This window comes from Malus domestica, chromosome 12 (genome assembly GCF_042453785.1).
Source record: "Malus domestica chromosome 12, GDT2T_hap1".
Lineage (NCBI taxonomy): Eukaryota > Viridiplantae > Streptophyta > Magnoliopsida > Rosales > Rosaceae > Malus > Malus domestica.
In genome coordinates, this window is record NC_091672.1 from 21,703,671 (window position 1) to 21,716,068 (window position 12,398).

General features: G+C 39.5%; 1 protein-coding gene and 1 non-coding gene across 2 annotated transcripts; one reads left to right on the forward strand and one right to left on the reverse strand.

The window, feature by feature from the left end:
- Positions 1 to 6,831: 6,831 nt before the first annotated feature.
- LOC139189874 (uncharacterized) lies at positions 6,832 to 7,524 on the forward strand. The gene has a single exon (XM_070809120.1). It carries the CDS (start codon positions 6,832 to 6,834, stop codon positions 7,522 to 7,524), a length of 693 nt encoding a protein of 230 aa, XP_070665221.1.
- A 2,009-nt stretch (positions 7,525 to 9,533) lies between these two features.
- LOC114820277 (small nucleolar RNA U3) lies at positions 9,534 to 9,714 on the reverse strand. Its single transcript, XR_003767769.1, has one exon. It is a non-coding gene; the product is annotated as a small nucleolar RNA U3 (small nucleolar RNA).
- Positions 9,715 to 12,398: the final 2,684 nt, after the last annotated feature.

Here is a 12,398-nt window from a genome sequence, read left to right on the forward strand (position 1 = left end):
CCACATTGGTTGAGTACGTACTACTATGATCTTCAAGTTTAAATCTCTACTTAATGAAGTATACACATGATGCAAATTTGGCTCGTATTTCTTTTCTAGTTGTATTCAAAGCAATTTTAACATATGTGGTGAGTACCTAAAATGAAGATAAGATTGTCATGCCCCGATCCTGAGATACGCCCGGAATCGACGCTCGATCTAGGAATGTAATGGTACAATATAAAATATATAGAGTCACCAAGACTCATACTTATAACATGCATCAGAGCATCAACAGAAATAAGTTACAACAAAGGGTGGCAATCCTATTCTTGAGTGCACTGCCCACAATAGCTACACCACTTGCAATCTTCTCCTCTAACTGCTACCCGTTACTCTGCAAAATAACCCTACGTCGTAGGAATGGCATACCGGGTAAAGCAAAACCCGGATAAGCTACGAAGTTCATATGAGTAACAATAATACAACATATGTGAAAATAAATAACATCAAATGATTAAATGTCAAAGTAGTGCTACGTTCACACATGACACTTATTACGTATATTGTATCAACCGTCATGTGATCACCATCAATATTATTCCGTCATTCTCTTCAGATTGTGAGTCACCACTCACCTTTCATCATTTCCGAGTAATCACAAGGGTCTAATTGTCTCATATTTCATAATTTAACCACCAAGCGCCTCATTATTATGTATAGGAATGGTTATTCAATTTCGAATCTCACCACACGTCTATCGAGATAACATTCAATCATCACACAACCCGAAGTTGTGTAGGAATGACACACCATCAATAATATAATCACGTGTAGGAATGACATTGGTATCTTTTTCATTATTGCATATCTTCATTACAAGTAGGAATGAGTCACATCTGAATCCAATCTCTTTTAGGTGTAAACTATTATATTCAATCGCCACTTTCTACATTGACCTACACATGCATTCAATCTCATCTTTCATATATGTAATAGGTACTAATCTAGGGCTATAGAAAGACACAATTCACCTGAAGCCTACAATAGGTAACGGATCAGGATGTGGGTCCTCATTGCGGATTAACCAAGCATGACCACTCCTGAGAACACCATGTAGGTAATGACCCTTATAGCAGATTAACCAAGCAAATCCACTCACACAAAGAGTAATAGGCAGTGATCACCCATCGTGGATTAACCAAGTATGATCACCCCTAAATATTTATGGCCATACTTAAGTAATAAGGATCGCCCATCGCAGATTAACGAAGCACGACCCTAAAGTATGGTCCCCCATTGTGGATTAACCAAGTAGGACCATCCATGTACTACTACTGCATGGTGCAAATTCTGAATGTATCCCACATTACCCCATGGACTGGGTTAACGGTCCTCTACTAGCCTTCATATATCATAATCTTTTCAAGCATAACATATACATATTTATGCTAGCACCGTCAAGTAAACATAGCATAATAGCACACATTTCCATATAATCATTTGGAAATCCATGTCATATTCACATAGTATATAACAAGGAATTTCATGGGTAATAACCATATCACATAATATTAATGTCACTCACCTGTGTTATTTGAACTTCTAGATTCACCAACTCCTCCTCCAGGAACCTAATACAACATACAAAATCCCATTTAAGAAACTCACATGTGTCAAATGTCGATCAAATGTCCCCTAAGGTCAACAAACCTAGGTTATTCAATTCCGAAGATCCGCATATCGGATTCCCAATCTGTAAGTTCTCAAAGTTCCAACAACTAATAACTAGGGTGCTCACAAAATTGCACGACGATCCAACAATCGGATTATCGTCAATTACAAAAATGTTACGGTGGTACAAATATCCGAAGAATTGAATAATCAAACCATCGTATTGAATTTCAACGATCGGACTTTAGATATGGGCTTAGGACCTCAAGAAAATCTCATTGTCCAAAATCCATAAATTTTGACTATTCCCCATGCACACCGCGCGTGGTGGTTTCCGACAACCAGAAACCCACTTTTTCGACTAACTCCAAATTTTACAGGAAGATAGAGATCAACAAGAGGAACAAGTTTTATACCTGCCACGAAATCCAAAAAGGACGGAAGATGGTCAATTTTGCCAATAAAGCCAACGGGTGCCTAAAGCTTCTCGGAGTCGATTTGTCGTCTACGGTGGTCCAACGGGGTCAAGGATGGTCGGTATTTACTCCTGGGATGAAGGGCTACAAGTTCTAAGTGGTGGCGTGGGCCATTGTTTCACCGATTCGCCGGAAAAATAAAAATGGTGGCCAGAGCACTGTTGGTTTTCGTTGGATTTTATGGCCTCACACCACCACATACGGTGGTCAATCAAGGTGGTTATTGGGTGGGTTTTGTAGAGGGATGTGAGAGCTTCAAGATGGTGGTGGTGGCGTCGAAAAATACTGACGATTTTCACCGAAATCAGCTTAAGAAGTTCATGTGTCGTGGGGGTCAATTGGGTGGGTTTACCGGGCTATGGATCAGGTTTCCCGAAATGGAAACCTGCTAATTTAGGCAGATTAGGCTTTGGAAACTTACTACTAATAGTAAGTCCACATGTCTAAAAGGTCTCACTACTTTCGAGACTCGTAACTTCTTCGTTCTAACTCAGAATTAAGATCCGTTTGCTTGTTCGCGCTCGTGGGTTCAAGCTCTAACTGAGCAACTCAAGAGTTTACCGAGAAGGTTGAGTAAAATTTGAAATGACAGAAATACCATTAACTTCACTTTTCTTGAAACTAGAGAATTAACGAAACAACTTTAATTAAATTTCCGAAGTACGTCAAAAATAAAATAAAATACTAATTTTGGGGACGATATATCACAAAGATAACTTGGTTATCTAATTCTATTCCTTGAAGTACTAAGGGATTGATCCACGTGGGAAATATAAGGATATTGCGGATGAGTTTGCATTCCTTAGTTTGGCTTACAATATTTCTTCAATATTTCATAATTGAGCAATATTTTTTGGTATATATGTCCTTTTCAATCCACCAATATTTGAGAAGTTAAAACACTTTATAAAATAAGACGACACTATTTCTCAACTTGCATTAGATGTGTTTTTTCTTTAAATATGGAATGCTAAAAGTTAGTTGATCAAAATGGTTAGAGATAGGTCATTACTTGACCCAGTCACTAAGTGATCAATAGTACCTTGATATTTTAGTAAGTTTTGAAAAAGTTGACATTTTAGTAAGTTTGAAAAAAGCCTCAAGGGAGTGCTATTCAAATATAGCTCAAATTAGTGAGCTAATTCACTACAATTGCAATTTTATTTGGAAGCATTATGTAGATGCTTCCCATGTTTTTTCCGAAAAAAAAAACATATTAATTTTCCTTGTACTCAAGGGCAATTATTCTTTAATTGTACATTGTCGTAAAATCATTGTTTTAAAAATTCCCGCCTAAGCACTGGCCATCGCCATGATTAATGCCTAGACATTTGAAAATTAAAAAATGGCACTTAGACCTGCTGAGGCTCCCGCCCAGTCACGCCTAGGTTGCGACTCACTAAGACAGAAAATAGATAACTTTTATTTTGCATTTTAATTTTTTTAATAAATTGTAAGAGACTTGTTAAATACTTAAATGAACAGACATTATATGCTTGTTTCCCATGTTTTCATTATGTTCCAATACTTTATAATATATATATATATATATATATATATGTCATTCTATTTTGTAGTTTATGATGAATTAGATATATTTGAAGTATAAAGAGACACTTATTTACACAAAATATAATAGATTTACTTAAATCCACATAGTCTGCCTAGGTGCCTGCCTAGGCCCCAGCCCGCCGTCCGACCAGCGCCTAACATCTTTTAGAACCTTGCGTAAAATAGTTTTATATGTATATAAAAAGATAAGAGTCAATTATACTCTTCTTGGAAAACCATGAAAATGTGAGAAGGATTCCAATCACTTGGAAAGGAATTTTCGGAAATTTTGGATAATGTCACACTATTTAAGGTGGTGTAGACGCAATTTAACTCTTCCAACCTAGTGGGAGATGTTTCTTGAAAGTTTGTTGCCAACACCCTAAAGTAATTGAATAAGCAAAGAAACGACTTTCAATTTTCAATTAGCTTGCACCAGTTCTCCATATGATGAGACGGTAGTCTAGGATATAGACTTAAGGGTTGACTAATTTCTTGTGACATTTAAATTGCAATAGAATTGACTGTAAACTTGTTCTTCACATTGGAAACATCTTCCAATCTTTAAACGAAGGTGGGAAAAATGAAATGTCCTTACCTGGTGTTGCTAAAAGGTTGTAAGTTTTAGTGGGAGTACAACTAACGGAAGTGTACCACTAGACTTTAAAGGTTTTCCAAGAAATAGGTTGTTGGGCCTAGTGGGAGTACTAATAAGAGCAATTCCACCCATGGAGCCCTTCCCCCTGGCAATTCACTATTCAATCCACCCTATTAAACAGTAACTGCCATAAATGAATAGTAACTACCATTAATAAACAGTAATTGCCATTTACATCTCCACCCTTGGAATCCTCCCCCTGGCAATAAGCAATTAAAATAATAATTGTTTTGTTTGTTTAAATAATAAAAAAAAACCCCCCTCTCTCTCTCTGTCTCTCTCTGTCTCTCTGACTCTCTGACACAAAAAAAAAAAAAATATTACAAAGCCCTCGGGCCACAGGCCCGTCGACTTCCCACCCCCCCTTCGCTCGGCCTCCCACCCTCACTCGAGCCCTTCCCCGCTGGAGCTGCTCCCACCGGCCCTCAGGCCTTTTCTCCTCCCCTGTCGCCCGAGCAACCAGCATCCGCTGGAGTTGCTCTAATGGAAGGGTACCACTAGTCTAAAAGCAATTTCTAAGCTAGAATGCTAGCTTAAGTACAAAAGGTTGTAAGTTTAGGGGGGGGTGTAACTAAAGGAAGTGTACCGCTAAACTACAAGGAATCTTCCACCTTAAGGAAGTACAACCGATGAAAATGTACTAAACAGGAGTGGGAGTATAACTAATGGAATCATACCATTGCAGTCAAGGATTGAAATATCGGCCGATACACCGATATATCGATATTTTCAACTGTCGATACCGATACTGGGGGGGTAAGGCCATATCTTCCCCTATATCGACGATATATCCCCGATAAGTGCGATATCTCCGATATTTTGCCGATATTCTTGATATTTCTCAATACCTATAATAAAACCCAAAAAAATTCAAAAGTTTTGAAGCAAATTGAAACCCAAAAGATTTTTTGGAGGTATGTGGGCAGTGATTAGATATGTGTGAAGACTTTTGGCAATATCCAATTCAAAAGATTTTTTGGTGTATCCATTAATTATTACTATAAAGAATCTATGCACAATGAATTGAGGGGACATACGTGTCTTATCTGAAGATAAAGAAATACACAAATCCAAATATTAAATTTCTGGTCAAATATATCTTTATTACCCGCAAGAAAATGATGCACGTGTTTGAGCTTCTTGTGGAACTCTTTATCATTTAATATTTGTTTTGTTTTTTAGTTGTTTCTTTTTCACTTTTTGAAGTCAGGCAATTGGCAATTTGCAATGCACTGCCCATGTACCTCTAAAAAAATCTGACTACCTTTATTTCCATCAAAGCCGGAATCATCCAAATGGAATCCATAAAATAAAGTCTGCAAAGCCCATATACCATTGTCCCCCAACCCCCAAAACTTCCCATTGTTATCATGAGAGAATCCCTCTTTAAATCAGAGGCTGTTTTACTTTTTTTTGGGGCACTAAATCTTCACTTCTCTTCTTTCTCTGCGAGCTTTTGAATTTTTATTTAGCCTGTGAGCTTCTTTCCTTGTTTGCAAGTTCTCTTTGACTGCTGTTTCAAGTATGTGGCTTTCCTTCATGGTCTATATTATTTTTGTGATAGATTTGATATTGTAAGTTAATTTAATATATTTAAGTGTGATAGATTCAAAATGGCAAGTAGTAGTAGACCGAGTGGAGCTAGTGTGCTTGGTGGTCTGGATGTGACATGGAAATATGCTCGTCCAATAGAAGGAAATAAGCATGGCACAATATGCACATTTTGTGAATCCACATTTCAAAGTGGTGGAATTACACGGTTAAAGTATCATTTGGCCAGATTTGATCCACATAAGAGTGTAAAGAAGTGCAAAGAAGTACCACCAGATATTAAGAATGAGGTAATTACATGGATAAAGAGTCTAGCAAACAACATAAGAAATCTGTTGCAGAAAACAAAAGATCTACAGCAAGAGGAGGATACATGGGCAATAAAAGTAGCAATCCTATTGATGATGATGATGATGAGGATGGATATGCATATCCTCCAGACATGCACCCTGCGGAGAAAGAAGATTACCTTGCTGCCATTAGAGCGTCGAAGGAAGAAGAATGGTTTAGACAATGAGGAGTTTACGGAATGGGAAGCAAACAATTTGTAAGGGGAGCAAGTGGTAGTAATCAAACGCAATATCGTTGCACTCAAAGCCTTCGAGACCCACTTCGATCTCCTCCGGTACCAATGCCACACAAGAACACTAGAGCAAAACAGAGAACAATCAAAGGCATGATTAGAAACTCAGCAAAGGTACTTGGAAGATACTGTAGCAAATTCTTCATACTTGAGAATGTGGCTCCTCAAAAAGCAAGTTCCCCTAATTTCAAGAACATGATTACTGCAGCCCAACAAGCAGGTTTTGCTTTATTTCTTATGACTTTCCTTTCTTGAACTTAAATATTCTAAACACACCAATTGCTAATATGAGTTCGATTATATTAGGTCAAGGCGTAACCACACCATCGCCGTATGAAATAAAGAATAAGTACTTAGATATGGAACATACAGACACGCAAGCCTATGTGGAAAAGGTAAAGGAAAATTGGGGCGTGTATGGATGCACCATCATGAGTGATGGATGGACTGGCCCGACGAGGTTGTCTATAATAAATTTCATGGTCTACTCAAATGGGAAAACAATTTTTTTGAAATCAGTGGATGCTTCAAATAAAACCAAGGATGCAAAGTACATCGCCAAATTGTTGAAGGATGTCATAAAAGAGGTTGGGCCGTCGAATGTTGTTCATATTGTCACCGACAATGGTTCAGCCTTTGTTAAGGCTGGAGAGATAATGATAGAGTGGTATCCTATGTATTGGACTCCTTGTGCTGCACATTGCATTGATCTAATATTTGAAGATATTGGGAAGCAAGAGTCGGTGGTTAATGGCATAAATAAAGCTAGGAAATTAACCAACTACATTTACAATCATGGTTGGCTATTGGCTCAAATGAGGATCTTCTGTCAAGTAGATTTGGTCCGACACGGTGCAACTCGGTTTGCGACAAACTACATCACCATCAATAGCATCTTAAATAAGAAAACTGGGCTGAGGCAACTTTTTACAAGTGAGGAATGGTATAATAGTCAATTCAGTGAATCAGAAGAAAGGAAGAGAATTGAAAGTCGAGTCCTTGATCATAGATTCTGGGATGCCATGGAAGGAGTGCAATCCATCTATTATTAGCCTTTGTACAGCATCCTGCGAATTGTTGACACAAAGGTAGTTCCTACAATGCCTATCTTATATGATATGTTTCACATAATGAAATAGAAGAATTCTAAGTTGAAGGGAAAAAAATGGATTCTCAAAATCATCAATCACAGATATGATGTCACATTATCTCGTCCATTACATCAAGCTAGTATGTTTTAATCTCTTAGTAAAAATGTGCATCAATTTTTAAATTTATACAACGGGCATTAACTAATCTTCATATTTGTAGCCCGCTACTTGAACCCTAAATATCAATATGAAACAAGGGTTGGCCACAATAAAGAGTTACTTTCAGGACTCCAACGTGTATTTAAAGAGTTGAATCCAACTGGGGATAGAGGTTTGCAAGCATTTGGGGTCGAGGTAAGTGAACACAAAACAATGTCTTCCTCATTAAGTTTAGTTTTATGCATACTGAACACAAAACATTGTGAATCCAGGTGAAATTTTAGAGACTGTAGACAGACATTTCGCACTGAGATGGCCGTCAAATCAAGAAAATCGATCCCCCTAGCAGAATGGTGGAATCTTCATGGTGATTCTGCCCCGAACTTGCAAAAATTTGCTATGCGTATATTGTCACAGACAGCATCATCATCAGCATGTGAGCGAAATTAGAGTACATTTGCTCTTATTCACACGAAACAAAGGAGCCGTCTCGCATATACTAGGCTGGAAAAGATTGTCTTTTGCTATTATAATATGAAACTTAAGCTAAGTGATGAAGAGGCCAAAATGAACAAGGTTGCAAAAATGACTATGTTTATACCATATTTAGGGCCTCGTATTTAGACCTCGTATAAATACTTGGGGGACTTAAATGTAATTATGTGATAAAGGACTGGGCAAATATGTAATAAGTAATGAGTCCTTATTCTATAAAATGACCCCTCACCCTCACAATTAGGAGGAGGCCAATTCCTAAGGCTCCTCACCTTCTCAACGCTCTCACTCTCAGAGCTCTCTCTCTCCCTCACTTCTCAGAGAAATACAATACAATCAGTGTGGACGTAGCCCAAAATCTTGGGGTGAACCACGATATATCTTATGTTATTTACATTACTTGCAGATTCACGGTCAGATTTACGTTGTTCCAAGACTTCTGGTTTTATGCATCAACATTTGGCGCCGTCTGTGGGAATCGACACGAAAAACTATGTCGGTTCTCTATCATTTTTTTCACCTCCATTGTGAATCTACAAAGAATCACAAAAAACCCAGAAACAAAAAAGCTCCAAAGCTCTCTCTACCCCACTACTGCACCACTTTTCGCCAGGCTAAGCCCTCACTGACATTATCAACTTATCATATGTCATGTCACCATCAAAAATTGAAAGCATACTAATGTGGCTTCACAAGTTTTGGCAGTCGGCACGTTCCAAACTTCCAATCAGACCATATGATCGATTTGCAGGTGAGGTGAGGACCTGAGAGACCCCACTTTGACCAGATTTTGATCTTATGGAGTCGTGCATCTTTGAATTTCCAAGGATTGGAGTTTCACACAACGAGTCGGTCTGAGTCGTCATCCTGCCCAAAAAACGATGCCAAAGATAAAGAAGACTCAGAGTATCAAAAACAGAAACACAAAGAGAAAAGAAAAAATGCCTTGCGCCGTGGTGGTTCCGGTTATCAGCTTTAGCTTCCCCTTCTGCCTGTCTTCGCCTAGAGTCCTCCATTGCCCGCCGCCCGCACCGTCATTGTTACTAAGTTCTTCCCCAACGGCTGGTGGATCACATCCGCCGACGTCTCAGGGAACCGTAAGGATATGGGGTACCCTCGTGTTGAAGAACGAGTTCAAGGTCCTCTCGGGTTGGGTCTGATCGACAACCTCCAGTAGTTTCTTTTTCGCCAAGCCTGAAGTTTCTTTTTCATGGACTTCGCAGTTGCATACCCCTTGGTCTCAACAGGCCAATTATTGTCTGCAACTTGAGATTAACGGGAATAGTTATCTTGTTCATAAAAATGGGATATTTATAGCCTATCAGACAACTGTGTGACCATCCCAGCCAGAGAAAAATAGCTGAGAACGATCCTCTACAGTCAAGATGATCCAGGGACAATCTGATTGTTAATCACGCTCTGATCACACGATCCTGATTCATCAACCAGGCATTCTCCAACTTGTCAGTGTGATCCCAACCTAGGGGACTTAGGGTTCTTCAAGAGTGTGGACAGTACGGCGTTGTTTTTGCTTCTTTTGTAACTCCCAATTCACACCACAGTTGTTTAAGCTCCAAATCCACAGGCGGAGTTCGTCAATTCTCTTTTGGACAAGCTCAAGCACTCTTTCTCCCTCGCTCTTGTTCATTTTTACTCGCTTGCCGGCTGCTTCGTGACGAAGAAAGAAGAAAACCCACCTCGGTATTTGGTTTATGTAGACTGCAGCAACAGCCCCGAAGCCAGGTTCATCCATGCAACTCTGGACGTGTCGGTTTTGGACATTCTTTCGCCAACTGAAGTGCCCTTGGTGGTTCAGTCATTTTTTTTTCTTTTTTTATCACAACAGAGCTGTTAACCACAGACAGCCTTTGGAAGTTATTAGTTTTTTTTAATTTTGGGGGTTTTCTTAGCCATGGCGTCCGAGGGGCAGAGTCTCTAACCTCGGCCCCGACCCTAGCCATCCTCAACGGCAATAACCAGTCAAACATAACTCGGAGGGGGTGGGCATCATCATCATCATTATCAAGGTGAAAGCGGGCCAGTATTAGAGCGAGTCGTGACCCACCAAAAGGTTTGTCTGGGTTCATCGCCACCAAGTTGCAGATCCAAGTGCAGAAGATGCTGGCAAAAGAGCAAAGCAGAAAACGAAAGCAAAAGAAACCAGACCGAAAGCAACCAGGCCATCCCTTCAGCATTAAATGAGCCATGTGCTCCACCGAGGCCACGAGAACCCCTACCATGATGTTTCCTATTTTTGTCACGATTACCCATGTTGCCCTTAATCATGTCATCAAACGACATATCCAAATCAGAAAGCAAAAAGAAAAGCAAAAGGAAAAACAAAAGCAACAAAGGTGGAGAGATCAAGAAAAGCAGAAAAGCAGTGGGGAACAAAGCAGAAAAGAGAAAGCAAAAGAGAAAGCAAAAGTGAGGAATAAACATCACATCAGAATGACATGGTTTACTTTCCTTATTTTTTGTATGATGTAATTTATTTTTCGTATCTTTCGAAGATGTCTGTATAAACCCCATCAGAGGGTTAAAAAAATAGCAAAGCCCAAAATAAATGGACGGGCATGTTATGTGGAGGGCGTAGGCCCATAAGCCCAAAATAGCACCAACCAGGTGATCAAAAGTACGCCCAATACTCCATAATTATTTGGCAACCTGCCGCTATTACCACCAACCAGGTGATCAAAAGTACGCCCAGTACTCCACAGTTATTCGGCAACCTGCCGCTATTACCACCAACCAGGTGATGAAATGTACAACCCGTACACTAATATCATTTGGCAACTAACCATTAATGCCACCAACCAGGTGATGAAATGTACAACCTGTACTCTAATATCATTTGGCAACTAGCTATTCATGCCACCAACCAGGTGATGAAATGTACAACCTGTACTCTCCTTTATGCCACCAACCAGGTGATCAAAAGTACGTCTAGTACTCCAAATTATACATGAGCATTACTCATGTCATTCATACATAAACATTCATGAGCATCACTCATGACAATCATACATAAACATTCATGACCATCATTCATGTTAACATTCATGAGCATCACTCATGTTAACATTCATGAGCATCACTCATGACAACATCCATGAGCATCACTCATGTTAATCAACATAAACATTTATGAGCATCACTTATGTCAATCAGCTTCAAAAGCTTCATTTACAGAGGTCTAGCTTCAAAAGCTTTATTTACAGAGCTTTAACTTCAAAAGCTTCATTTACAGAGCTCTAGCTTCAAAAGCTTCATTTACAAAAGCTCCAGCTTCAAAAGCTTCATTTACAAAAACTTCAGCTTCGAAAGCTTCATTTACAGAGCTCTAGCTTCAAAGCTTCACTTGTAAAGCTTCACTTACAAAGCTTCAATGCAGGGTATACAAATACCGCCTCCGAACAACCGCCACTTCGGCCCATACATGGATTCAACTTGAAGTCTCCAGCCAACAGACTCTATTAACCGAAGACTTGGGGGACTACATTATGTATCATATATTGGGCCTCAACTGGGCCTCATGAAAAATACTTGGGGGACTTAGCCCATTACTTATGTATTGAGGAGCGAGCTCTTATTTTATAAAAGGGACTCCCTCACTTTCACTAGAGAGCACCCATTGTTCATGTACTAAGGAGCGAACCCTTATTTTATAAAAGGGACTCCATCACCACCATTAGAGAGCATCGCCACTTACTGAGCAACCACCTCGTCGCGAGCATCAACTCTAGCCCATCATTTATCTATTGAGGAACGAGCCCTTATTCTATAAAAGGGACTCCCTCACCATCATTAGAGTGCATCAACTCTAGCCCATCATTCATGTATTGAGAAGCGAGCCTTTATTCTATAAAAGGGACTCTCTCACCTTTAAACGCTGCAAGCCGAGCCAACCAAGGCAACATAAGCCACGAGCCGAGCAGCCTTGCAGCATGTGCTACTTCTAGTTGTGCTTCATTTCAGATTGAGCACTGCCTTATATCGAGCATCAGTTCAAAACAACATCTAGTTATTTCAGCCCACACATGGACTGAATTTCAAGTTTCCAGCCAAAAGACTCTCTTGACTAAAGACTTGGGGGACTACTGTTTATACCATATTTAGGGCCTTGTATTTAGACCTCGTATAAATACTCGGGGGACTTAAATGTAATTATGTGATAAAGG

Coding starts and splice junctions, on each gene's coding strand:
- LOC139189874 (XM_070809120.1), top strand. CDS start 6,832: ATGGAACATACAGACACGCAAGCCTATGTGGAAAAGGTAAAGGAAAAT.